Raw genomic sequence first — 27464 nt, forward strand, 5'->3', positions numbered from 1 at the left:
TGTGTACTCCTCCTTGTATAGAAACTTGAAGAGGAAGAAGCCATTATTTAGGCCAAAAACAGAGAAATCTCCTTTTAAGCTCCATTGCCTGTTGAGAAAATCTTCGACCTCTTCGAAGTCATCATATTTGAGCACCACTTTTTCATCATCTTCACTGTCATCTTCAAGAACAAAGTAATCCAAGGTGGTATCTTGCTCATTAACTTCAGCTTGAGCAAAGAGAGAAGTCCACTTAGCAGTAGGGATGGAAGGATTAGCATTTGGACCTGCAAGGGATGAAGATCCTGCAATGCAATGATCTTTGGCTGATCCAATATTTTCATGGGAAGAGGGAGCAGCAGGAGTATTGGATTTCCCGGAGATTGAGGGACAAGCAGATGGTTGGAAAGATTCTGTCTGGAAAGTTTCTACCTTTTCATTTGCTTCCCAAGGTCAGATTCAAAAGAGTAAAAACAACTTTTATTTGAAAAATTGGGCGGGAAACAGGGCAAGGATTAAAGGGCTTCTTGGATGAAACATCATGAGCAGATATTTTGGGTAAGAGCACAATATTTCTGTCATTTTGCCGCAAGTCAGAGAAGTTTAGGGAGGTTAAAGCTGGATTTTGGACTCTACAATTGACATTGCTGGTGGATTTTTCAAAAGAGGGGACAGGACTCAGCAGGGGCTTTTCCAGGTCAGTGGGTGACATGGACAAGTGAGCTTCCTTTACATTTAATGAATCTGCTATATTTCCATGGCTCAAGTACGTTGAACCAAGTGCTTTGGGAGAAGGCAAGTCAGCTAGCTGAACAGATAGATTGCACAAGCACTCTATCTGTTCTCGTTCTTAACAACGAAAAAGTGCACAAGCACTGCCGAAAAGTACTTAAAAACAGGCCTGAAGTTCAGGGGCTGGTCGATTTTGGGGGAATTCAGGTTGAACTTTTACCATAACATCGGGTCAGGTTCGGGTTGATTCCTAAATTCATTTTTAAGAGAGAGCTCAACCCGACCCAACCCAAGTTTAAGTTTGTGTATTCCTTTCCTATCCACTGCTTTTTCGGCACCGAGTCTCCAGCTTTCTCGCACATGATTTCGAGGACAATCATAGAAATAGAACCATCCATGGGCCCAGGATCAATTATAATGTGCCCGACTAGTGTTGAACCTCTGTTACAATTGGTAAAAGGTATTGTTCTGTAATCTTAAGTCGGAAAAAAATAAACAAAAAATCTAATAATGGGACGGACTTCCAGTTAGATAAAGAGACTTACCACAGCACACATGAAAGCCCAAAAAGCAGAAGTTTGAAAAGAGTCACCACAATGTACTTGGAGCATTTTTCTAATCAAAAGTGATGCAGGTAAAAGCATTGTGGAAAACAATTTCATTATTTCCATTTCTATAACCATTTACAAACAAAGGGATATAGCAAATGGTTCTAGAGGGTGGCAACATTACAGTTATCATTGCCCTCTTGTCGTCCTATTCCAGATTCCAGAACACCCGAAACCAGAAACTCTGTTATAGATCTGAATAGAGCATTCACTGCTTAATTCTCGCTTTTGCTTTTCACATATGTGACCAGATGGGTTGAAGGCTGGAAATCAACATCCCCCCTTTCAGCAGTTCTGCCCGCCTGATCGGAAATTGAGTTCTCAGCATTTGCTGGCAGGTCTCGCCGCCATTGTAGGTGAGAGCTAGGATAAGGTCTCTGGAGGGAAACTTTTATGTGGGGTTGGAGAGAATACCCCAATTGCAAGCGCTTAGCCACCTGCTGGTTAGGAACTGTAACTCCAGCAGGAATGTCTGCTTTTCGCATAACCTGATAAGATGTATACATAAGCAATGAAAAAATAAGACCATTTTATCAATATCTCATCTTGAAAACTCTTATCCAGAGATATCATTTGATGACTTTGTTTTATTGATGATATCTTAGTATAGCAATAATAATTTTTTTTGAAACTTGACTATTATATTCATACCATGAAATATACATGGGGACCAATGGTCCCACCAGAATTACATAGTATGAGGGTCCAGGACCAAAAAGTAAAAAAGCGTAAAAACTGTAAACTTCTTCCTGCTGTCCCTTTCCAGCAACCTTCTACAACACCTTTCAAACAATCCAACCACAGAAACACCGAGTATAGCAATAAGAATTGATAAACCAAAAAACTAAAAAGTGGAATATCAAACAATGGAGGCCTATCTCATTTAAAAGCAATATTGACATCTTCCACAACCTTCTGCTTTTTTGATGTTCCAGCCATGGGTATGTTGCTACGTTCCAAAGCCCATTTAAGTAAAAAAGACCATAGAAACTAAGGTAGCACCTAGGTGTTTTGACATTAAGAAAAAAGACCAAATATACAGGAATTGAGATAGTCATAATATCGTCAATGGCATCTGGATGCCATAGACGATTAGATTGGAACTTGAAAACACATGAGGTCAGAGTTAGTGCAACAATGAGGATTGTGTCAATGTTTATTTCTTGTCTAGAAGTTAGTGATTGGCTTATTGGATCCTATTATTGCTTCCATGTATGAATTCTACACCACCAATTAAAGACAATGGTGTCTAGCCATTTCCTCCCTTTACCTACAGGCTGTAAAGGTGACACGAGTTCTTAAGATTAAAGGCGACATGAGTTTTTAAGAATAATAGTTTTGTCTATCCATATATGCGATAGTAGCAGCCAGGGATCACTAAATTCTAGGATAGGGCCAACGGGCCTTTCAGTGAAGCAAGTCGGACTCTATGGAGGTTAGTGTCGTATGTGATGATTCAGCACATATAGAAAGGGGAAAAAAGATTGATTTATCATCTATGACATCTACCAATGTCGGGATGCCGAATCAAGAGATTCGGTGAGCAACTCATGAGTAAAGTAATAGTAGAAGAACTGTGTCGTGTAACTTCATTCAAAATTGAAATTATCTTTGAATAACTATAGAATAAAAGAACTGGATTTGAAAAGAATTTCCATTTTGACCATTTATTTACTTGTAATCATGACCCTTACTAACTAATCTTTATAAAGGGAGAATAATGAGAAATACAAGCAGATGATGACGCTTAACCAGATAGGGCCTCTGATCTGTCCTTCGGATTATAGATTAAAAGCGTGATTGGGGAAGAATAGCGCTTGATATCAAATCCAATCTTACAGCATTGAGTAGAAGGGGTGAGGAAACACCTAGCTATAGTGGGTGACATCCTTAGAAATTGGAAGCTGATTATTTTCGAAAAAAGGTCAAAAGTAATGCCAAGGCGGAGTCCGCCCCCTGCCAGGTGGATCAAATAAATTTTGATGGAAACTCAAAAGATAATCCGGGGTGTGGGGCATCGACGGCCTTTTCTGAGACTTCATTGGGTGTCTTTTATTATCTTTCTCTGGGTCAGCCGGTGTATGCAATTACAGCAGAGTGGAAGCTAGAGCTCTTTTGTGGGGCTGGAGGTGGTTTGCGACCCATGGATCCAGGCCGTTAATCATAGATGGGGATTCGACAAACGCACTGGCACGGGCAAGCAACAAAGCGGCCGGACCATCGATATTGGCGGACATCATTGCGGAAATCAAGGACATAGTTGCATTGGCTGGGCCTAAATTTCAGAATAGGTGCCAGCCTGCTAATGAAGATGCCAACAATTACCCAAAGGAGCGGATAGGAAGGAGATGGAAATAGTGCCAATTGATCATTTAAATGTTTTTTTATTTCGTTTTTTTGTGGGGTTGGTTTATCGTTGATAGGGGTCTGCTACTGTTGTTGCAATAAGTTGTAGCAGCAGGTTTGGTTTCTGAACTTGATGGTGTATGGAGACATCTTGTCTCCGTTCCAGTAACTGGGTTTTTATGATTAATAAATGTTACCTTTAACAAAAGTGCCTGTAGTCAGAGTTATCACTGTGCAAAAACTCATTAATTAACTCAGCTTTCCAAAGTATAAGTTTGGCCAGATTTCAAATGCCAAATCAAAACCTTAGTTCAAAACCATAGTTGCCTGAGTGGGAAGCTAGTGCAAGAAGTGGAAGAAAGATGCATGAAGCAAGGGTCTTAGAAAGAGAAAATGCAGGGAAGCGAAAAGGACTTGGGAAACAATGAGAAAAGTAAAGAATAAACATGTGAAGCAAGGATCTTAGAAAGAGAAAATGCAGGGAAGCGAAAAGCACTTGGGAAACAATGAGAAAGGAAAAGAATAAACATGTGAAGTGCCACATGTCACGGGCCTATCAATTCCATTAGCTAAAACCGTGCGGCATATGCACTTAGCACCCTAATGCTTAGCACAAGTCAGCCTTCTACCCAACTAGTGAAGCACTAAGAGTAAAATAACACACTGAGAGTTCATAAAAAGAGCTTCTATTAGTTGAAGGATGCTTACAATTTTCTGAGGTGATTCACAAATGAGGGGTTCTCCCCCTTTTATAGGCATAAGGAGAACTTTCTAGACTTCTTTCTACACATTTCTTCTTCTAAAGTATTCTAAGGATATTCTAAGTACATTCTTTACAAAATATCTAAACCACTTGTAGAGTATTCACATGCCTCTACTTCTAGAGCTTTCTACTATTCTACTAAGTTTTAGATGGTTCTAAGATCTTCTACACAATTCTAGAGATATCCAGGGAGTTCTAGAATCTTCTTCATGATTTTAAAGAAGTCTGCAATGTTTTAGAATCTTATACAAGATTCTAAAAATGTCTAGAAGTTTCTAGAATTATCTACATAATTCTAGAGGTGTCTAGAAGTTGCTAGAATTCTTCCTATGACAATTAAGTTGGGGAGAATTGTGTTCATACCGGCTCCAACAAAGTGCACAACAGAAAAAGCGGCTAGGCTATTCCTAAAGCACGTGGTGAAGTATTGGGGAGTTCCTAAATCCATCATCAGTGACTGAGACTCACGCTTCACTGGCCGATTCTGGATGGAACTCTTCAAACTCATGGGAACGGATCTTAAATTCTCTACCAGCTATCATCCCCAAACAGCTGAGCAAACCGAGAGGGCCAAGTTGTTAGATGTTGCCCAATTCTCTTAGAACTTGCAGCAAAGCGAGTCAACAGGCCACAGTCCGTTCGAGCTTGCCACAGGACAACAGCCTCTAACGCCACAAGCAGTAGCTACACTTTTTTTACTTTCGGGACAAGCAATAGCAAGTTTCCAAAAATGGGTTACGCGGGAAGGAGCCCAACTGCTTATAAAATGGCCAAGGGGTGGCATGAACAAGCAGACATCGCACGGTCCTACTTAGAGAAGGCATCTAAGAAAATGAAAAAGTGCGCTGGCAAGAAAAGGCGTGCGGTGGAATACCAAGTGGGTGACCATGTCTTAGTAAAGCTTTTAGCACACCGAAGGTCTACAACAGAACCGGCACAAGGGGTTGGCTAGGAGATACGAAGGTCCCTATGAGATAACTAAGCGCATAGGCATAGCCGCTTACCAACTCTAATTGCCGCCTGAGCTAAAGATTCACCCGGTCTTTCATGTTAGTCTTTTAAAACCCTATCATGCCGATGGGGAAGATCCAAGCCGGGGTGAATCCAGGAGATTCCCAACAGCCATAGTGACCTCATATGACAAAAATGTAAACTACATCTTTGGTGACCGGGAGGTACGAAGATCCGGCATTCCAAGATACAAAGAGTACTTGGTGAAGTGGGAGAACCTACTAGACAGAGAGGCAAGTCGGGAACCTGAGAACGCACTACAGCAGTTCAAGGACGCGATCGAGAGGTTCAAGGAAGAACGAGCGACGAGGGCGTCGCCAGATTTAAGTGGGGGAGAATTGTTATAAGAAGAATTTTACCAACTTCTAGACACCTCTAGAATTATGTAGATAATTCTAAAAACTTCTAGACATCTCTAGAATCATGTATAAGATTCTAGAACATTGTGGATTTCTATAGAATCATGAAGAAAATTCTAGAACCCCCTGCATATCTCTAGAATTGTGTAGAAGATCTTAGAACCTTCTAGAACTTGGTAGAAGGGTAGAGAGCTATAGAAGTAGAGGCATGTGAATATTCTACAAGAGGTTTAGATATTTTGTAAAGAATGTACTTGAAATATCCTTAGAATACTCTAGAGGAAGAAATATGTAGAACAAGGTCTAGAAAGTTCCCCTTATGCCTATAAAAGGGGTAGAACCCCTCATTTGTGAATCACCTCAGAAAGTTGTAAACATCCTTCAACTAATAGAAGTGTGTTCTTTGATTCTTAGTGTTGCACTAGTTGAGTAGAAGACTGACTTGTGCTAAGCATTGGGGTGCTAAGTACAAGTGCCGCACAGTTTTCGCTAACGGAATTGTTGAGCCTGTGACACATAGGAGGTGAAAACAAAGCATGCAAGTCTCACTAGAAGCGAAGGAAGTGAACACGAAGCATGTATGCCTCATTAGAAGCGAAAGAGAACCATATGAAACCAGATAGGGGTGCTAAGTACAAGTGCCGCACAGTTTTCGCTAACGGAATTGCTGAGCCTGTGACACATAGGAGGTGAAAACAAAGCATGCAAGTTTCATTAGAAGCGAAGGAAGTGAACACGAAGCATGTATGCCTCATTAGAAGCGAAAGAGAACCATATGAAACCAGATAGGGTTATAGTAAGTTAAAAAGGAAAGGTTAATGTAGGTTAGGATTACAAATAGTTAAATGAGGACTTCACATCTGATCAGAATATAAGTTTAAGGGATTTATAGTTGTAAAAGCTTTATGTTTTCATTTGGATTAAATGTTAAGCTTTTGAAAAAAAATCACAAGCTTTGTTTGAAACTTAAGATGAGATTTTAAGTTCTAAATAGCCTTCATTTTTTAATACATTCCTTAGGAAAGCGGGCTTCTGCTGAATTTGGGAAGCAAAAAGAACTTAGCTTCCATGGAAGCGAGCTTTAAAGCCACAACTAGGGACCTTCCCTCTATGAGGGCGGAGAAAAAATTGATGAACCCGCAGATATTCAAAAAGCAAAAATTATTGTTAACCAAGGAAAAAAACTCGAGATAACGACAAGATAGACTTGGACCATAAAAAACCTGTGTTCGAAATTATATATTTTATCGAGAACAGGTTTTTGTCGGTAAAGAGGAATCAACTAATGATTAAAACACAAGTCTGTTAAGAACTGGCTCGATCAGTTTTTTTATGCACTACTCAAACCATTTCACATAAGCTTGAATCAAGCGCTCAATAGGAAAATCCCACTTGCAGCCAGGTCTGCTCCCATGGCAGTGGTCCTACATCACAGTAGATTGGAACAAAGAGGATCTTGTTAATCGAGGATTGCAGCTGAATTTTTAGTTTTTTACAATACAGTTGATTCTCAAGTCTAAAGCTTTTGAAAATTGATTATTTGTGACTATGACATGGTAACAAGTATTATTCATATGCAGTCAATACATCAACCTGGTCCTAGCTACGGATGATTTGGTAAAACCTTACCTTTAGAGTCCTGGAGAAGAATGAAGTCCCATTTAATGTGATTGCCTTATCAGCCGACTCCTTGCTCGCAAAAACAACAAACGAATCCCTGAAATAAACAACAAAATTGCATCATTATCCTTCCTAGACCTGAGGTATCAAAGGACAATCATAAAGGCAATAAGGATCAATGAAAGCTAGATATGTTTTACCCTTTTGGTTGAGCGGTTACTGTGTCAGTCAGCAGTATAGTTTTAACCACCACCCCACATTTAGAAAAATGTGATGATAAAGCTTCTTTTGTTGCTGCAAAATGCACCTGGTTAAAAGGTATCAAGTTAGTATTGTTTGGAGATTTTCAAGTGGATATGGTGATCACAAGTTTTTCAAAGAGCTGCAACCCTGAGATGCACTAGACAGTGCAAGTAATCACAACTATACATCTCAAATTTGAGAAACGAGAAGAAACACAGAATCTCTGGTGAAAGACAAATGTCTGAAAGGATGACATCCATGAAATATAAATTAATGTGAGATGAAAATTTGAAGCATGCTCGGGTGGACCATGATAGATCAACGAAGAGCAGAAAAGATATATAGAACAATCCAGAAAGGCTAAGAAGTCATATTACTCAGAATGGAGGAGATCCAGGAAGGCAAGGTCATTATACCAATGAAGGACATTTCCATATGGGCAAGTCACAGTCTTTCCTTGTACATAAAATGTCATTTTCTACGGTACCAATGTTCTTACATTCTTTACATTTTTTTTAAAGCAATGCAAAAAGAGCATCTTTTTGGTGTCCGTCCATGAAGAAAACTGCATGTACGTGATTGTTGGATGCCAAATAACCTAATGTCACATCATCTTTTCACAAGGCACGCAAAGATTTAATACAGATGAATGTGAAAATGTAAAAGAGCTTAACACTTGTCAAAGTGTGATGAATTGTGAGTATTAAGCTGAGGGGTTGTGTCCAATGGTAAACATAATGGCAATGCATTGGCCGACCAAATCTGAAAACTTTTGAGATCTTTCAATATCCAAGATCTCTGCTGACAGCCGTATTCCCTTTCCTCTTTCCTGGGAACAGTCCTTGATAGGTAATAGATCCAAGAACTGACCTAAACCACATCTGCAACACCTTATTTTAAATTTGGCCTCTTCTTGAACTGTTACAAATTCAAGAACAGTTTTAAAACATGTTGTCCAGTTCCAACACCTTTTTTGATCTGATTACCTTCCTTATATATGTCCTCATTCTCTTGATCTTTTCTTTACTTTCTCTCATGCCTATTCAGATCTTATCCAAGGTTTCATTTTACTGTGCAATGACAGTGATGGTCCACTGTTGTGCTTGTGCTGTGTGGGATTAAATATCCCAATTTCTCTCTAGATGACAGTCATACTACTGCTTGTCATGTGTTCATCATGGCCTATTCGTGCGTATCAGATCTGTTGTATTCCTGTGATGAGCTGCTCATGGTTTGTTTCCTGGTTTGACTATCTATTCGTGATTTGTGAGTGTTGCGGCTACTAGAACTGTGGTTGTGTGATCAGATCTGTTATTATTTCTTCTTGGGAGTATAATTACATATGTAACCTGTTCATCTTGGTTATTCGTCGGTAGGCCAACAAATTACATCTGTTAAATTGAATGGACAAAATTACTTGGCGTGGGCTAAATCTTTTACGATCTTTGTTGGTGTCAAAGGTATGCTAAATTTTTTAACATCTGATCCTCCTACTTCCTATTGCCAACGACTATGATGGATGGATAAAAGATGACTATTTGATTACGACATGGCTGTTATATAGTATGGAGACCTCTATTAGCTTCTATTAGCTTTACTGTTATTTTTTTTTTGTAACACTGCTAAAGCTGTGTGGGAGGCTTTAGAAGAACAATATTCTCAAGATTAAAAAAATTCCAAGATTTATTAATTATATGCGGATATTCCTTTTTTTTGAACGGTTATATAAGGATATTCTTATGTTGAAACAAGAAGACAAATCCTTAGGTGAGTATTTTAGTACTCTTAAATGCATGTGGAAAGAGCTCAACATATATCATCCACTTTCTACAAACTTGGAATTACTTGGGAAGCCGGGTAGCTAAATTCATGTCTGGGCTGAATGCTAACTATCAGTCAATAAAATGACAACTTTTGGCCAGTGATAGCATTCCATCCATATAAAATGTGTATTCACGCCTGCAACGTGTTGGGGTGTCTTTCTCATTGGATTTCTGTCACAGCAAGAGTCTCCAGCCCTTGTATCTACTACTTATAGCCATGATTGTGGCTCCTTTGGTCGCGGTAGGGGCAGAGATTCAGGGGAAAGCTGTAGTAGGCAGTGTTTAAAAACACGGATGAGGGTCAAAATGCGGGCAAGAAAAAATCCTTGTCGACTAGGCACGGATGCGGCCAAGAAAGCGGTTGACGCGGCTTAGTACTCGGTTAACACGATCATAACTCGGGAGACTCAAAGGGATTTTTACTGACTCTGTACAACAAAACCTGGAATGCAGTGGCAAAACAGAGAATGCGGGCAAGGAAAAGGGAGTCAACTCTGGGGAGTCCACAATTATGCGAGGGAGTTTTCAAACTGAGTAGAAGAGTTATTCAGAAATGTATTCATTGTGGGAGAACAAATCATACTGTAGATAAATGTTGAAGTTTGGAAAGTAAGAGTGGGGTAGCCAAGCATTCGTGCTTGTTAGCACTGACTCAGACTCCATTGATAATGCAACACACCCTACGTCTGGGGCAGTATAAAGGTTCTTTCACAAGAAGAGTGCGAGGAACTTCTCCAACAACCTTCTGCTTCAGCTGCGCATACCGCCACTCTCGCTCACTCAGTACTTCTGCTTTTTCAGTTGCCCAATCCTTTTCACGGATAATTGATTATGGGGCTTCCTCACATGACTGGCGAGTCTATTATTTTCTCTTCTTTCTCTAATTCAGCATCTAGTGCTTCTATTACACTTGATGATGTGTCTCATTCTATAGTTTCTGGGCATGGAGTGGTTGATCCAGGACGATCGAAGGAATGACTAATATTTCGCTCTGATACCAAATTTGATTCAGGACGATCAAAGGAAGGGACATATACTTCGCTCTGATACAACTGGACCTCAAAGAAGACTTACGGGTAGGTTTAGAAGTATGCTGATAGAAGTCGAGAAGTTGTCGAAGGATGCTAGGCTGGAGTAAACTATGGTGGTAGGGAATATGAGTGAAACAGATGCATGAAAATTAAGGTTTTGGGTTCTAAAATTCATGATTAGGTTTGGGAAATAAGACTACGAGGTTTATGATACATTTGGAGGGGTGCGTATAATATGCCAGAAAGTTGTCGAATGACGGCGAGAAGGTGCAACATGAGTTTTAGGGCAAAGCATGATACGCGTGGGATAGGGATGGATTTGAATGATGTTTCTAAGGTAGGAATTTTTTTTTATAATGTGTATTTTGGGAGTTTTGTGCAGAAGATAGGTGAAAATAATGCAAGAGAGATTTTGGGTGAGATTAATGAAGGTTTGGGGTTTCTGGGAAGTAGTTTATGGGAAAACACACAAAAAAACATGAATTTCACCAACTAAAACCCAACGCATCGCACCAAGGGGTTCCTAGGCATCACAACTTTGCAACAAGTAGGCATCACATCCACACAAGAGGGAAAACTTCAAATATTTTTCATTCACCATTCCATCATCACAGCTATAAGAAAAATGCCACAAAGCTACATATTTATGGGAAAAGAATGAGTCAAAACATTCTAAAACCCTAAAAAAAAATCTAACACTTTTGGACTAAAATACCCTCTAATAACTTAAAAACTTGCCCCCCACTTAAAATACCCGAAATACATGTGTGGGGGCTATTGAAAACACTGATAACTCAAAAAAAAAAAAAATTAAGTGATTTTGATGGAAAAAGACTATGTCACCTTGATCACATCCAAATCTTTTAAACAACATCTGCGTATCTCCAATGGAAGTGACCTCCATCTCTCACCATATGACAACATTGAGAGCATCACCCTCCATGATAAGGTAGCCCAACAAAGTCTGATCCATGAGGTAGATTCAATAAAGAACTAAAGAAGAGCCTACACTTCCATCTGGTAAGAGTCCTTATAACCAATAGGACCCAAAAAAGCTCATTTAACCATGTTTTAGTTCTCCTCGATAAACCTCCAATGCCACCTAGGATTTCCAAGGCTCGAACCATTAGATTTCAGCTTTATTAACCTAGGAGGAGTATCCCACCCAAGGAAGCAAGAATCTTCCCCCCCTGGGAGTGGGGAACCACGATTTCTCGGTTCGCTAATCCGAAATGGGAATCTTCTCGAATCCCCAAAAACTGGGAATCCCAGTTCGGATTCCCCGGAAACGTGATTCCCACTTTTGGGAACCGCGATTTAATGTTATGTGAAAAACGATTTTTCGGCGATTCCCCAGAGATTCCTTGGCGATTTCATACTCCACAACGATTCCTAGCGATTCCCCGGCGAATCCCAGACGAATCTCCGGCGACTCTCCGGCAACTTCATGATTCCCGCTTCCGACCATTCCGGGAGCCTTCGATTCCCGCTCTGGCAACCATGATCCCACCTAGGGAGAGGATGCACCTCTACATCTACTCAACCAAATCTCCTCCTAAGATTTGTGGAAAGAAAACACTGAGATACCCTTCAAAATAGGAAGGCTCGATGTCCACTGGATAAAAACTGAGAAGATTTGCATCTGAATAGTATGCACACTTCTAGAGGCTCCTTTAAAAACTCTCACATTCCTTTCCTTCCAAACTAACCAAAGTGTGGTAGCTAATCAAGGAGCATAGACCTATGACTAAAAAATACCAGCGATATGGCTAGGAAGAGCCCAACTCATTCCGAAGAGTCCAAGAACATAATATCAAATCTCTGCATCAACAAAGCATAACACAAAATGATTGACAATTACCCTAAGTCTATGGCAAAGATGGTCCACGATGAGGATCTTACCTAAACATGATGTCCATCAAAAGGTCTCAAGTCTGCTAGTAGATTATAATGATATCAAAATTAGAAATAGCAGATTTGACATACATCATCCAATAGCACAAAATTGTACTCAATATAAAATATCTCGATAGGTAATACAAGACATGATGTTAATTGTAGCACAAAATTGTACTCCATATAAACTATTATTGAAGCAAAAAATTGTACTCCATATAAACTATCTTGATAAGTAATACAAGACATAATGAAAATTGTAGCATAATATATTGAAGTTTATCATAAGCATTAATAGACATGAAGTGTATACTTGGCACATGAATGCGAGATAGATTTATACATTTTAACTGGGAAAATATATGCTTACGAATTTAAGTTACAACAATTTTTCTACTTGCATACTTTTCCCATGCGAGATAGATTTATACAGTTTAACTGGGAAAATATATGCTTACGAATTTAAGTTACAGCAATTTTTCTACTTTGCATACTTTTCCCATGAAAGTTGGCCTAGTCCATAATCTAACACTAGCAGTGTTTAAAGGGTGATCTCTATGTAACTAGGATACATCTTAAAAAACTTGTGTTGGTCACACATCAGAGATTCATGACATGATATTAAGCCAACTTGGATTTATTTATTCTCATCGTTTCTATTATTTCAAATATTAATACTAATCTAGATGAGCGTTTATCTTTTGCACTTAGAGGAACTAATATGTAAATGATAATATATCTCTAACACCCTTGCGTGTCCACATTTAGGCTGTGTAGAGTGAGAAACATCTTGCCTTGCTGAACATATCCCAGAATCAGTTCCAATTTATCTAGCTTGGCATAGTCCAAGTAATCTTAAATAAATTTTGAGTGAAAATCCTCAAAGAGATGTTGCCTTTTAAAATTTGAATCAGTTAAATCTAACAATTGGTCCGGCAATATGATGTTTAAGAAGGCATAAAACTGCTATCATATAAAACCTGCAAGACATATATCCTTAATGTTCTCAAAGCTAGCAGGCTACACAAGATCAAAAGAGGATTTGCATCATCAAGCTAAATAAGATGAATGACTCCAAGATTCAACTGCCAAAACACAAAGAGATGCTTCCATGTGTTTACATTTGTCACAAAAATAGTTCTTGACTCGATATCATCCTCGAAATGATTCTGTGCACCTGCAAAAGCAAAATCAACAAGATTACTTGCTTATTAATGATAATTTTGTTAGCATACAAAACATCCAGCGATCAATCAGTGTCATCAGGATTTTCGTCACAAGACACAGTAATAGGTGCTTATGAGATGTAGAAAGCAAATCCACTTCAGAAATCAAAGAAAAAAAGCTCCAGATATCTGATTAGGAAAGGTAATCCAAAAAAATGCACCAACATTTGTTAGAAGCTGAAAATGATTTAAAAATTGTTCAAAAAAATGATTTAAAACATCAGAAACTAGGCCTATCAGGCAGGTTTGAGATTGAAATCTTGAAGCAAATTTATGTAAGCAGTTATATAAAGATAGCTGGAGGCCATCAACCACATTGTATTTAGATGAAAAAATAAAGCAGATCTGCCCAAGCATAACAAATTCCAAATTGACAGTGTTGACCTTCTGCTTCCCAAAGGACCAAAGGATTCTTTGTGAGGAAGTGGAGGACAGGAGAGAGAATAAACAACAAATTTACAAAAGGTTCCTTGGACCCAAAGACGCCAAGAGTTGGTCCAATTCATTTTTCAGATTTATAGTGACAACAGTAATTCGATTGAAATTCTTACATGTTCCAATATCTGCTGTCAAAATCCTATCACAAAATCTAGACAACAATGTCTCAGAACATCTCTCACATCATCATCTTATCCTATACATTGTTAAAAGTAGAATATGTACAAAAAAGCTACAGAAGTCGCTATATGACAGGGTTTAAACATCAACCAGCCACAGTTTAGGGTAAAATGACGCAAGTAGTTAAAAAAATGTGGAGAGCAAACATAAGACTTACCAGAACCTAACGAACCATTGAGTTTGGACCCATTGTTCATATCTGCCTGCTTTGAACGAAGCTTACTCATTTCCATTTCAATCTGGCGCAATCTTAGCTTCACATCGAACACTTCCTGCATGAGAAGAGTCTTAGGGTCTCTTTGGATGCCAACAAAATTGGTCCTTATTTGGAAATAGAATTACCTTAAGCTAATCTTATTTAGAAATGATACATTAAGCCCTCTTTGGAACCCACTAACTAGATCACCACTAAAACAATTATAACCATTATTTGCAAACAATCATATTGAAATTCCCAACCATTTCATATTTCATATAAGATTATATGCATACAAGTTTTAGAGGTGCCCAAAGAGGCCATTGACACTTAATATTAGTTTGAATAGAGAGAGAACTTCTATCAAGATGATAATGAAACCAACATATTGGTTACAAATCATCCCTTCAATTACAATTCTTGGGTTGGTAAGAATTGGTCAAACTTTTAGCAAGTTACAGAATGCAACCTCAGACATTCAATATAATTCAACAAGATCTATTGGTAAATTGGCTTTCAAGTAGTGGATTTTTTCCAGTCTTACATCTTTCACAGGATTATGATTGGCATGCCCACTTTCTGCATGACTACGAGAATCTGATTTAGCCAGCAATGAGCTACTAAATGTGACTGGTGTCTGAGTAGTTGCAGCCACTGAAGCCTCCCTATTCATCTGACCTTGAGATATTTTAGAGGGCCCAGGGTTGAAAGCTGCATTGGGAGATTTCACTAGCTTACATGCGACCTCAGAAATCAGGCAATCTGAGCTTCTACTATCAGAATTATTCAAGCCTTGTGAGTTGTTATATTTATCGGATGATGATCCTTTCAATCTTTGAAATACTTCTTTATCTTGGGCAAGCCCATCCCTGTAGTGGGGCAAAGATATCAAAGAATTGCCAGAACCAGTCTCACCAAGTTGCCTCTTCCGCCCAGAATTGCCTGCATCATTGAGTGTGTTTGGGATAACCTTGCCACCAAGCACCGCAATCTCCCCCATTAACTTTCTATTGAGTTTGCCATCAGGCACAACCACCATCAAACTTTGCTTGTCAAGTCCTTCCCCTCTCTGCTCCATTTTTCTCCTCTTAATGATATCAATACCATGTGAATAAATTTTGTCTCCCACCATAATATTTTTGTCTTCACATGGCTTCCCTAATCTGTCCCAGACATTACCACGTGGCCTAGCAGTATCCATAGCTCTTGAAAAACCCCTCGACCCAGCACCATTTGTTGTAGAAAGAGGCCTAGACTCAGGGTTTTCTGCAGGAAGAAACAATCTCAAATATCTATATGTACACGCATAGATACACATGGGAATGCATTAACATGTGCAAAGGCCTATGCAATATAATCCGAAATCTTCAGATTTCGGTTGGGACCGAAACCGAAATTCCGTGAAATCCGAAATTTCGAGAAATTCAATTTTTTTTCAAAAATTTAGTATTTTTCCAAAAATTCTAGCGAAATTACTGAAATTTCCCAAAATTTAAATCCAAGCATACATGTGCAGATACTTGTAATAAAATAAAAAGAGATGCCTACACAATACAAAGCATGTGATTCTGTGAATATTTGCAAATCAAATACAGTATAATTACGTTACCTGTAACAACAGACTGCAAATTGCTCAAAACTTTTTCTTCCTTTGGGGAGTTCAGAAACGGATGAGATGACCCATTGTAATTACTGATGACTATCTGTTCTACGATATGCAATGGCTGAAGTTAGACCAGGGACCCTTATTAACAATAAACATGACAAACTAAGACAGGAGGCTTAGCTCTGTCAACCTTATTGTATTGATTCTCGTATTGCGGGCATTGCTCACCACCAGCTGAAATTCCAGGGGAGGATCTCTCTCTCGAGGACCCATACTTTACAGCTTCATTATGGCTATTATGAGTTCTTTCCTCAGGAATTTCACTTGTCCAAATTTGTGCCCTTACTTCCTCAGCATTCACCTCATTTAAAGGGGCATCAACACCAGGGCACCAACGCTCAAAGTCTTCCGAAACTTCCACAGCATCTGAGTAAATTGGCTCATGTGAAAAGGTTGCTGGCACAAACTTCTTCCCATCCTTGGACTGCAAAGAACAATTATATCATAAAGCTCATTCAACAAACTAAACAACTTGTTAAAGTACAAAGGAGACACAGGAGATAATACCATCCGGAGATCACAAGTTCCACTAGTATCATTTTGAAGATCCTTGGACACAGTAGCTCCCTGCTTCCTTTCTACATCATCATCACAGCCCCTTGTATCAGAAACTTCTTTAAGGTTTGACAAGCCAGAAGGTGTCTTTGACAGAGAGACATTTTTAACGAGATGATCCCACAGCCTGAAAGAAAAAACAGCAAGTTCATGAAAAATACTGTAATGAATGGATGTCGAAGGTAATAAAAAGGTTTGAAAAACACCAAAATCTGTAGTAATTCCATCGACAAGGTGTAGAACATCAGAAAAAAAAAAGCAGAAGAAAAATGACTCAATAGATACAAGTATACAACTAACTAAAAGTTTGAAATGAGAATCCAAGGACCAAGAGTAAAATTGGTCAAAATAGAAGAGAAAATGAAGACTAAAAATTATTAAGAGGTCAAGAATCAATACCAGGCTACAAATTCTCCACTCTCATCACCAAGGAACGCCTCTAAATCATCCCTTGCTTGGTTCTGATGCTTTCCATTACAAACAAGCACTACGATATACTCCTTAAAGAAAAGGGAAAATGATACATCATTCCTTATATGTATATAAATCAAAAAATTTCAGAAACAGATAAATCTTAGAAAACAGATGATCATACATCCAATAATGAGAGAGACATCATATATATATATATATATATATATATATGAGAAAAGGGTTTCTGCGCTCGAGCACAAAAACAAGGGAGGGCGGGGGGCATTGGGGTGGGTGATCCAAGCCATTCATTTGGAAGGCCCCATCATGGATGGGTGCCTACCAAAAATCAGCTCCATTGGATCACCATAGGGTGTCCATTTGTGGGGCCAAAAATGGACAGATACTGTTTGTCCACAAATCTGTACATTTTTGGCCCCACAAATGGACAACCTAAGGTGATCCAATGGAGCTGATTTTTGGTGGACACCCTATGCATGAAAGGGCCCATCAAATGAACGCTTTGGAACCCATCAAAAGTGTGGCCCCACCCTTGTTTCTGTGCATGAAAGGGCCCATCAAATGAATGCTTTGGAACCCATAAAAAATGTGGCCCCACCCTTGTTTCTGTGCTCGAGCACAGAAACGAGGGTGGGGCCACATTTTTGATGGGTTCCAAAGCTTTCATTTGATGGTCCCTTTCATGCATAAGATGTCCACCAAAAATCAGCTCCATTGGATCACCTTACAGTGTCCATTTGTGGGGCCAAAAATGGACAGATTTGTGGACAAACAGTATCTGTCCATTTTTGGCCCCACAAATGGACACCCTATGGTGATCCAATGGAGCTGATTTTTGGTAGGCACCCCATCCATGATGGGGCCTTCCAAATGAATGGTTTGGATCACCCCCCCCCCCCCCCCCCCCCAAATGCCCTTCCCCCCTGTTTCCAGCACTTGAGAGCAGCTAAGCTATCTGCGCTCAAGCGCAGGAACCCCTTTCTCATATATATATATACTAGTAAAAAACCCCGTGCGATGCACGGGCCGAGAAAGAATTGTACGGACCACATCATAGGTTGATCCAAACCGTCCATGTGATGGCACACAACATCAATAGGTTGTGCCCGTAAAATCCATAGGCTGATCCTAGCCCTCCAATCTATAGAGGTTTCCATAATTAAAAAAGCATAAAGGAGAGGGGTAGGATTGAAATTATGTGGCTTTAATGGGTGCCTTTGTTAAAAAGCATAAAGGAGGGGGTAGGATTGAAAATATGTGGGTTGAATGGGTGCCTTTGTTAAAAAAAGTAAAAAAAAAGTGATGAGTAATTCTATTAGAATTTTGGGAGAAATTAAAATAATTCACTCCTTTTCTCTTCTGCTATATATATATATATATATATATATATATAGAGAGAGAGAGAGAGGAATATGTTGGTGCGCTTAAGCGCACCATTTTTTTGTTGCGCTTAAGTGGTTATAACGCCTCCCATTCGTTTAAATGTTTGGGTCCCGTTTAAGCGAACCAATGGGAGGCGTTATAATGCGCTACACTTTTCTCATATATATATATATATATATATATATCAAAAGCTGTCATAAACAAGTAAAATCATATAAAACAGATGATCGTGCATCCAATAATGAGAATACAGCTTGAAAGCAATCGGTCGATACTACCCTAATTCTACAGGCCCAAATAACTAGCATTCAGCAAGCAACATACGTCGTAACTTTATAATCGGGTGATAAAGCATTTCATTCAGGCCAAGGCAAGTGCATTTCAAGCAGAAATTTAATAATTCATGCCTCAATGCTGCATACAGAATCCAATAATGCCCAATACACAGGACAACAACAAAAATGATTTCTACATGATAAGATTGGTTAACAATTAAACAAGTGCTGCACGATGTTGCAACTTGCAATTAACGATTATTTTATTTTATTTTTTAATCAGTTAAATCAAAATAACAGAAGAAAGAAAGGCAAATGGAGAATATGATGATGGGAAAAGTAGCGACTCAGCACAAAGACCAAGGTAGATGACACAATGTCTTTCTGAGTTCTGACATAAGGCCCCACCGTAAGCCATAGTCCTCCAGATTCACTGGCATACTTTGCTCAGGACACTCCAATACTGAATAGGTAAACCTGGAATATGGATTCATGGGTGAACAAAACTCATCCACTGTGTCTTTTAAGTCTCTTGACCATGGCCATGTGGATTAGGATTGCAAACCTTGATAAATCTCCAGTGCCCTTTTTAATCAGTATCAATCATTTCCTCCTAAAAAGGAAACCAGAACACAACCAAACTCCATTCCACGGCAGTTAGTTGAATTTATTCACGCCATTTTATTCCACCCATATAAACATATAAATCCAGTTAGTTGTCCAATGTCCAGTAAGACATTGAGACTCATCCACGGGAATAATGCACCTCAACTGCATTCTGTAATAACTTCAAAAAGACCTCAAAACTGAAGAAGGATATCCTTCTCTAACTCCTCACACAACCTTAAGGAAAGAAAGAGGCATCAACAGGAAACCAGAAAAAAATAGGAGGTGGAGATACAAGTGCTGCAAGACGCAAACAATGCCTTCATAGAAGTTCAACCTCCATCATCTTCTTTTTTTATTTTTTGAAATGGGATTAACTCCGCCTGTGTTTTTCACAGCCTGTCCCAAGCCAGGATAAAGGAGGAGGGTTGGCTTCAGGTTGGCAGCCGGCCGTAAACATTGCCACTCTTCTATGAAATGAATCCTATAGAAAATTTGTCGAGGCGTAACCCTCTTAGCAACGCTCTGCATCGACACTCGGATGTAGTATTAAATAAGCAAGGGTCCTTGCACCTTCATGGATAGGTGCGGGGTGAGGAGGCTAGTCCTGGACTGTCACTCCTTTAGTGACGCGCCACATCGGCGCCCGGGTGTGGTAAAAAATAAGCAAGGGTCCTTACACTTTACTGTACGGGTGCGAGGGGCGATGAAGCTAGTCCAAGAGAGATGATTCGTTTAGCCAGTTAGAACATAGGTTCACTAACGGGTAAGCTGAGGGAATTAGTTGGTACGCTGAGTAGAAGGAGAGTTAGTATAGCTCGCCTTCAGAAGACTAAATGGGTAGGAGAAAAATCTAGGGAAATAGAAAATACGGGTTTCAAGTTATGGTATACAGGGAATGAGAGGAATAAAAATGGTGTAGGGATTATAATAGATAAGAGCGTAATAAATGAGGTTGTAGATGTTAAAAGGAAGGGTGGTAGAATTATTCTAATTAAAAATATTAGGTGAAGAGAAGATTAATGTGATTAGTGTGTATGCCTATCAAAGAGGATTAAATGACTCTGTCAAGAGGCAATTTTGGGAGGATATGAATGAAGTAGTCCAAGGAATACAACATGGAGAGAAGTTATTTATAGGAGGAGATTTAAACGGGCATGTGGGAAGAACTAATGGAGATTTTGAGAGGGTTCATGGAGGATAGGTATTGGCAACAGGAATGAGGCAGCAAAAGATATTTTGGAGTTTGCAATGGCATATGATTTGATGTTAACAAATACTTTTTTAAGAAAAGAGATTCACACTTGATAACCTTTAGTAGTAGCACCAACTGTAGCCAGATAGATTTTATCCTCACTAGGAGAGATGTCAGAGCTGCGTGTAAAGATTGTAAAGTCATACTCGGGGAGTGTTTAGTCACACAACATAGGCTGGTGGTGTTGGATATATGGATTAAATGTTGGAAGAGAAAAGATGGAGATGAGGACTAGGTGGTATGATCTCAAAGGGGGAAAAACTAAATATGTTTAAGGATAGACTGCTTATAGAAGGACCTTGGAGTCGTGACAAATGGACTAATATTATGTGGAATGAGATGTTTAGTTATATCAGGAAAGTAGCTAGAGAGGTACTTGGAGAATCTAGAGGAAGTGGGCCGCCGTCTAAAGATATGTGGTGGTGGAATGAGGAGGTCAAAAAGGCGATTAGGTTCAAAATGGAATGTTATAATTGTTTGCATACGTGTAGAAATGAGGAGAAGATTGAGAAGTATAAATTGGCTAACAAAGAAGCTCTGAAGGCAGTACGGAAAGCTAGAGGCAAGGCCTATGGGGATTTGTACTTAACAAAAAAATATGAAAAATTACGTAAGGGTAGCTATGAAAAATATGAAATTACGTAAGGCTATGGGGCCTCACGGCATTCCTATTGAGACTTGGAGATGCTTGGGTGATGTGGGCTTGGTTTGGTTTGGTTAATTAGATTATTTAACAATATTTTGAAGACTAAGAAGATGCCTGATGAGTGGAGGAAGAGTTTGTTTGTACCTATTTATAAGAATAAAGGGGATATTCAGAGTTGCACCAATTACCAGGGAGTTAAGCTAATGAGTCACACCATGACACTTTGGGAGAGGGTAATTGAGCATGGGCTAAGAAAAAAGACTAAGGTGTCAGAGAATCAGTTTGGCTTTATACCAGGACGATCGACTATGGAAGCTAGCTTCTTGATTAAGCAGTTAATGGAGAGATTTAAAGAAAATAAAAAGGACCTTCGTATGATAGGTTCCCATGAGTGTTATGTGGTGGGTCCTTGAAAGGAAAAAAAAGTGCCTACTAAATATATTGATGTGATTAAGGATATATACGATAGAGCAGTAACTAGTGTCAGAACTATGGATGGCACGTCTAGTGAGTTTTCGATTACAATAGGATTGCACCAAGGATCAGCTCTAAGCCCTTATCTTTTTACGCTAGCTATGGATGAACTTACAGAGGGTATCCAGGATGACGTGCCGTGGTGTAAGTTATCTGCAGATGACATAGTATTAATTAACGAAACCAAAGCAGGAGTTAATGCTAAGTTAGAGTTATGGAGAACTACTTTGGAATCCAAAGGTTTTAGACTGAGTAGGACTAAGACAGAGTATATGTAGTGCAACTTTAGTAATGTAAGGAGGTGGAGCGAGGATGTAGTAAATATGACTCGACTCAACAGGAGGTACCTAAGAGGGATATCTTTCACTATCTTGGTTCAATCCTACATAAGGAAGGAAAGATTGAAGAGGATGTTAACCACCGAATAAGAGCAGGTTAGTTGAAGTGGAAGCATGCTTCAGGAGTTCTGTTCGACCGTAAAATACCTACTAAGTTGAAGGGAAAGTTTTATAAGACAGCTGCGAGGCTAGCCATGTTGTACAGCTCATAATGTTGTGCCACCAAGAAGCAACATGTACATAAGATGAGTGTAGCGGAGATGCGAATGCTTAGATGGATTTGCGGCCACACAAGGTAAGATAGAATTAAGAATGAAGGCATCCGTAAAAAGGTGGGTGTGGCACCAATTGAGGAGAAAATGAGAGAGCACTGCTTAATATGGTTTGGGCATATCCAACGTAGGACTTTGGATGCTCCAGTGAGAAGAAGTGACTTGTGCCGGAAGGGGCAGACCGAAAACAACTTGGGTAGAAACAGTGAGGAAAGACTTGAGGGCTAGGAACATAAAAGAGAAGCACATGACCTTGGATAGGGAAGAATGGAAGAAAATGATCATGTAGACGAACCCAACTAGTGTAGGGATTTGGTCAATTTGAGCCGGGTAGACTCTTTCACCTTCTTCATGCAAATTTTCTAAAGGGTTAATTAGCCGACCCCAACTAGCTTGGGACAAAGGCTTAGTTGAGTTGAGTTTAGTTGAGTTTTTTGAAATGGGATTGGGAAAGCTCAACGTTCTATCAGCAGGAGGGTAAAATATCCCCCTCTCATTCTATCGGCAGGAGGGTAAAATATCAGTATCACAACTAACTATTCACTGTGGTAGGTTTCAATTTCATATTTAATGAACTTCAGGGAAAAAAATAGGCGCTAATACAGGTTTATAATTACCCCAATCTGGGCCTTTGGTGAACTACCAATCCCATTAGCATGACCTCAAAATCAACCAAGTGTCACTGCCTAGTTGCCCATATCAGTTCCATTTGCGTTGTGCTAACCGATGCAAATATCGAGAAATAATCCGATTATTAGAGACCATATAATCCGTCAGAAATAAATAAAGAGCATATAGAAACGAAAACTCAGTCGATAAATTAATAAAGAACATTAAAACTTAACATAAAAAAAAAGAAAAAAGAAGTCACACTGATGCTGGATTACAGACAAACTCTAGCAATTAAACACATACATAATAATGCAGAATATTTAACCATAAAATATGCAATCAAGGGGACTATAGAACAACCATTCAAAAAACAAAATGGAGACTATAAAACACATAAAAGACCAGAACTGCAGTTCCAAATGATTATACAACGATGAAACCCTAGCATACCTACGACATAAATATATAGTATGAATTTTGTAGAAATCATCACAAGAACTCAACCAATCAATCCCATAGCTACAAATTAGAAGTTACCAAACTAACAACATTTCCCACCCATCGATTTGCTTAAATTATCTCGTTTGGGAATCAAAATCGGGTAACAGATAAATAAATAAAACAAGAATAAACACAAAACAGTTTTCAAGCCAAATGAGCTCAACCAATCCCTGCAAAAACAATCACACACTCATTTCATGCTAACCAGACTGACAACATTTCCCAGCCAATGATTTGCTTAAAACAATGACATAATTATCTTGTATGGGAATCAAAAGCAGTAAGAGATAAAGAAATAAAACAAACAAACAAACAAAGAGTTCTCAAAACTGGTCAAATGAACTCAATCAATCAATCACTGCAGAAACATCACATACTCATTTCACTGCTAACCAGGTTAACAGCATCTCCCATTCATCCATTTTCTTAAAACAACGGCATAATTATCTCGAATGGGAATCAAAAGCGTCTGACAGATAAAGAAATTAAACAAGCAAACAAAGAGAGAAGAGTTTTAAAAACTAGTAAAATTAACTCAATCAATCACTGCAAGAACATCACACTCTCATTTCACTGCTAAACAAAGAAAAACAACACGTTTCAGATAAGTATAAAACCCTAAACAACTAGAAACTCAAAAATCAACCATCAGATTCCCAAAATTAGAGGGAAAACATCAAATGAGAGAAGAAATGAGATAAAATGTCAAAGAAAAGATATAGATCTCAGAGAAAAAAAATGAAAATTACCGCAAGAACGTCATCAGAGTAGTTTCCAAGGAAATCGAAGAGCTTTTTGGCAACAGTTTCTTTGAGCTTTGAAGCTTGCGGAGACCTGCGATCCATCTTGAAAGAGCTAGGGTTTGAGGAGAAAATCTCCATAGGAAGAGGATTTTGAGGGTTTCTTGAATTTTCAAGATTACAAAGGGGGTTTTGGTAGCATTTGGTATTTATAGACACGCGAGGATGTTAGAAGGAAGAAGAGATATATCGAGAGTAGAATGGGGATAAGCTAGCTTGCGCTGGTGGTATATGGCGCATAGGGCAAGATTTCATGAGATAAAGCCTCTAATTTAGCCGACGATTAATTCGCACTCACTGTAGGATAATTCGCACCCCCTTTAAAGGAGAGTATGTGGCAGACTAACGCTTTTTAACGTTTCTTGGGTTGCAAATTATCCTACAACGGGTGCGAATTTATCATTGCCCCTAATTTAATGCAGTGATATGTAAAGGATGTAAAAGGGCGAATGATCGATTCGGACCCTTATTATGGTAAGCGTAAATTCGCGCACTTTCATATCTCATTTTCTCCTTTTAATGGATGTGAAGATAAAACCCGGTAAACACCTCTTCTCCTTGATTTACTGTTTTTTTATAGACCTGGCATAAAGTGTCTGCCTGTAAATTACGGGCCTGGGTCACTAAATAAGTGACCAGTTGAAATTTGACCCGGCCCGTATCAAAACTAGGCCGAGTTGGGTAAACCCGCGGCTGCCCATGAAAACCCAAATGATCAAGATTGTAAGCCCTTGTAGTCCCGTATTTTTTAGAAAGTACCGTACAGACCACATCATAGGATGATCTAAACTGTCCAATCTATAGAGGTTTCCATAAATAATAATATGCAATTCCTTCATAGATCAGAGGGCTAAGATCATCCTATGGAAATGATTTTTTGGGCGCAACCTATTTACGTTATAGCCCATCACATGGACGGTTTGGATCATCCTATAGTGTGGTGGGAATAAAAATAACCCAAAAAAAAAAAAAAAATCCATATGGGTGGGGTCTGGGATCAACAAATTGTGACACGTAAGATTCCGGATCATTTGTGACCCGGCCCATACCCCCGGACCCATACAAGTTGGGTGAATCCCGGCCCGGCCCACTGTGGACCCCGATCCCGAGGACGAATGGGCGAGGGACACGAGGTCCCCCGTCGATCCTCTAAGATCTCCACAATGTGAAGGAGAGCTCTACCAAGGAACTCTCGAAATGGTGCCACTCACAGCATGGGTGGCGATATAAGTGAGATACCTCTCGATTCCAGGACCGGCCCGGAACCCAGATGTACCTATAACAAAGAAGAGTCGCCATCCAGGGAAGTAGGCCCTGGATCCTATGAAATGCTCTGTTGCAACGGATAACCAGAGATACAAAAGTCCGTGCCTGATGACGAATGGGGAAGGTATTAAGCGCCCCCAATTCGCCCAAGTGCAAGCACCTGGTCTCTTATGTCATTTTTAATTAATTTTGAAGAGTTTTGGGCTAAAATCATGTGAAATGGGAACGAGTATCCCCGAAAAAACGTCTATCTAAGCATGCATGACCCGAGGATGGGTAAAAGAAGATAAACATCCAAATCCTAACTCACCGCATCTACTCCTAACCCATCACATCTAGGAAAGCAATAACATCCGCATGCACAACTACAGCTAAGCAAGTAATAGCAGATATGATAAGCAGAAAAGCGGTAAATATCTACAGCTAAGCATATGATCATGATAAGTAAGCCAATAAATGTCACAGCTAAGCAAGTAAATAAGCAGGTGAAACTAAACACACAAGGAACAAGCAAGCTGAAAATAAACACACACGGAACCAAAGACAAACACATGATAAGCTAAAAGATGCGAGGAAAGAAAGGAATCAGAAAATAGACGGTATGTGCCAACCCAGGATGCCAGGGAAAAGAAAATGGGACATACGATAGACTCAGGGAGCGATTCTAAAGGAATCGAGCTCAGTGATCCTGATCCGCTAAAGATCGGATAAGTCTCACGATCGTCATAGCCTATCGTTGGGCTCAGCGAGGACAATCCCTGTGAAGGGGCCACGCTATGTCATCGCCCGTCTCAAAACCCGATAAAACGTCGGAAAACCGATAAGACCGGCAAACCACGATGAAAATCGGAAATGAAATGAAAAGAAGGCTCCGAGTGACCTGGCAATCACCATCCTTGCCCATTTTGGTTTTTTGTATTTTTGAGAAAAGCTTGAAAGATATTTTCAGATGCTGAAATGATTTTTTTGAAGGGTTTAAAGGATTTTATTGAAAAGTTTGAACGATTTTATTGAAAAGGTTTGACTGAACTTGGGATGACGATCCCAAGCTGCCTACGTACCCTGTGAAAAGGGATCAAGCCAACGTAGTTCGAAACAGCTTTTCGAAATACGCTTTGAGTGTTTTTTGATGTTTTTTGGATTTTTGTTATTTGATTTTTATGTATTTTTATCCCTTTTGATTGAAAGGGGGTTTTGGCTCAGGAGGTTGTCGTCCGTCGTCGCCTAAAACCCGACGAGTGTTCCGAAAATCGATAGGGATCCCGAAATACAAGAAAAATCCCTAAGGAACGTATGAAGAGAAGACCCGAAACTGAGGAAAGGAAAGAAACCCCTAACCCTGTAAGAAGCAATTATCCTGAAGAAGACGGAATCCTAAACCCTCTGGAAAGTCCTAGGACAAGAAAGGGGATAAGAAGGGTAAGGGGCTGGCTCAGGAAACATCCCGTCATCGCCTCCTAAACCTAAGAAAACTCTGGAAATCGACAAAGAACCCTCAAAAAATAAAATTGATAAAATTCTGAACCAGAGAAGAGACCTCAACCAAAGCCAAAGTACATCTCGAAAAGGGAGAAGAAAGGGTATCTGCAGAGGAAGTCTTCTACTTTATTTTGTCTGTGAAAAAGATCCCTTAACTTTAACAACTTGCAATTTACAATCCAAGCTAAAAACCTGATGAAAGTATGGATTAAAATGAGCAGTATACATGAAGGCTGTGGTGGCTCAAAATTGGAAACAAAAATCGATTTCATGTAAATGGTTATGGTAAGACATTTGGAAATTTTAAACTTAGAAATTAAGATTCAGATTTCGATAAGCCATTTAAAATTGCAGGCATTAACATTCCATCATGATATAACTACAACCATTCTCTTTTCAATGCAACATCTCATCATGTCTTAGATCCATCAACACTCCATACGAGATTATCAT

General features: G+C 39.3%; 1 protein-coding gene across 3 annotated transcripts; it reads right to left on the reverse strand.

Annotated features, from left to right (window-relative positions):
- Positions 1-1090: 1090 nt before the first annotated feature.
- LOC143856191 (RNA binding (RRM/RBD/RNP motifs) family protein) lies at positions 1091-27464 on the reverse strand. Of its 3 annotated transcripts, XM_077366314.1 has the most exons (12): positions 24216-27464; positions 17072-17172; positions 16625-16799; positions 16248-16541; positions 16061-16154; positions 14996-15717; positions 14413-14527; positions 13533-13588; positions 7619-7725; positions 7428-7515; positions 7146-7222; positions 1574-1807 (listed from the first exon to the last, which is right to left on the reverse strand). In XM_077366314.1, the coding sequence occupies exons 1-12, from the start codon at positions 24345-24347 to the stop codon at positions 1711-1713; spliced, it is 2058 nt and encodes a 685-aa protein (XP_077222429.1). In that variant the 5' UTR covers positions 24348-27464; the 3' UTR covers positions 1574-1710. The 3 variants fall into 3 exon arrangements, with proteins under 3 accessions (XP_077222428.1, XP_077222430.1, XP_077222429.1); XM_077366313.1 differs by lacking the exon at positions 7146-7222 and having other exon boundaries at positions 1091-1807; positions 24216-27452; XM_077366315.1 differs by lacking the exons at positions 7146-7222; positions 17072-17172 and having other exon boundaries at positions 1091-1807; positions 24216-27449.

This window comes from Tasmannia lanceolata, unplaced genomic scaffold (genome assembly GCF_043159265.1).
Source record: "Tasmannia lanceolata isolate RefF3 unplaced genomic scaffold, GAP_Taslan_0.1 ptg000023l, whole genome shotgun sequence".
NCBI lineage: Eukaryota > Viridiplantae > Streptophyta > Magnoliopsida > Canellales > Winteraceae > Tasmannia > Tasmannia lanceolata.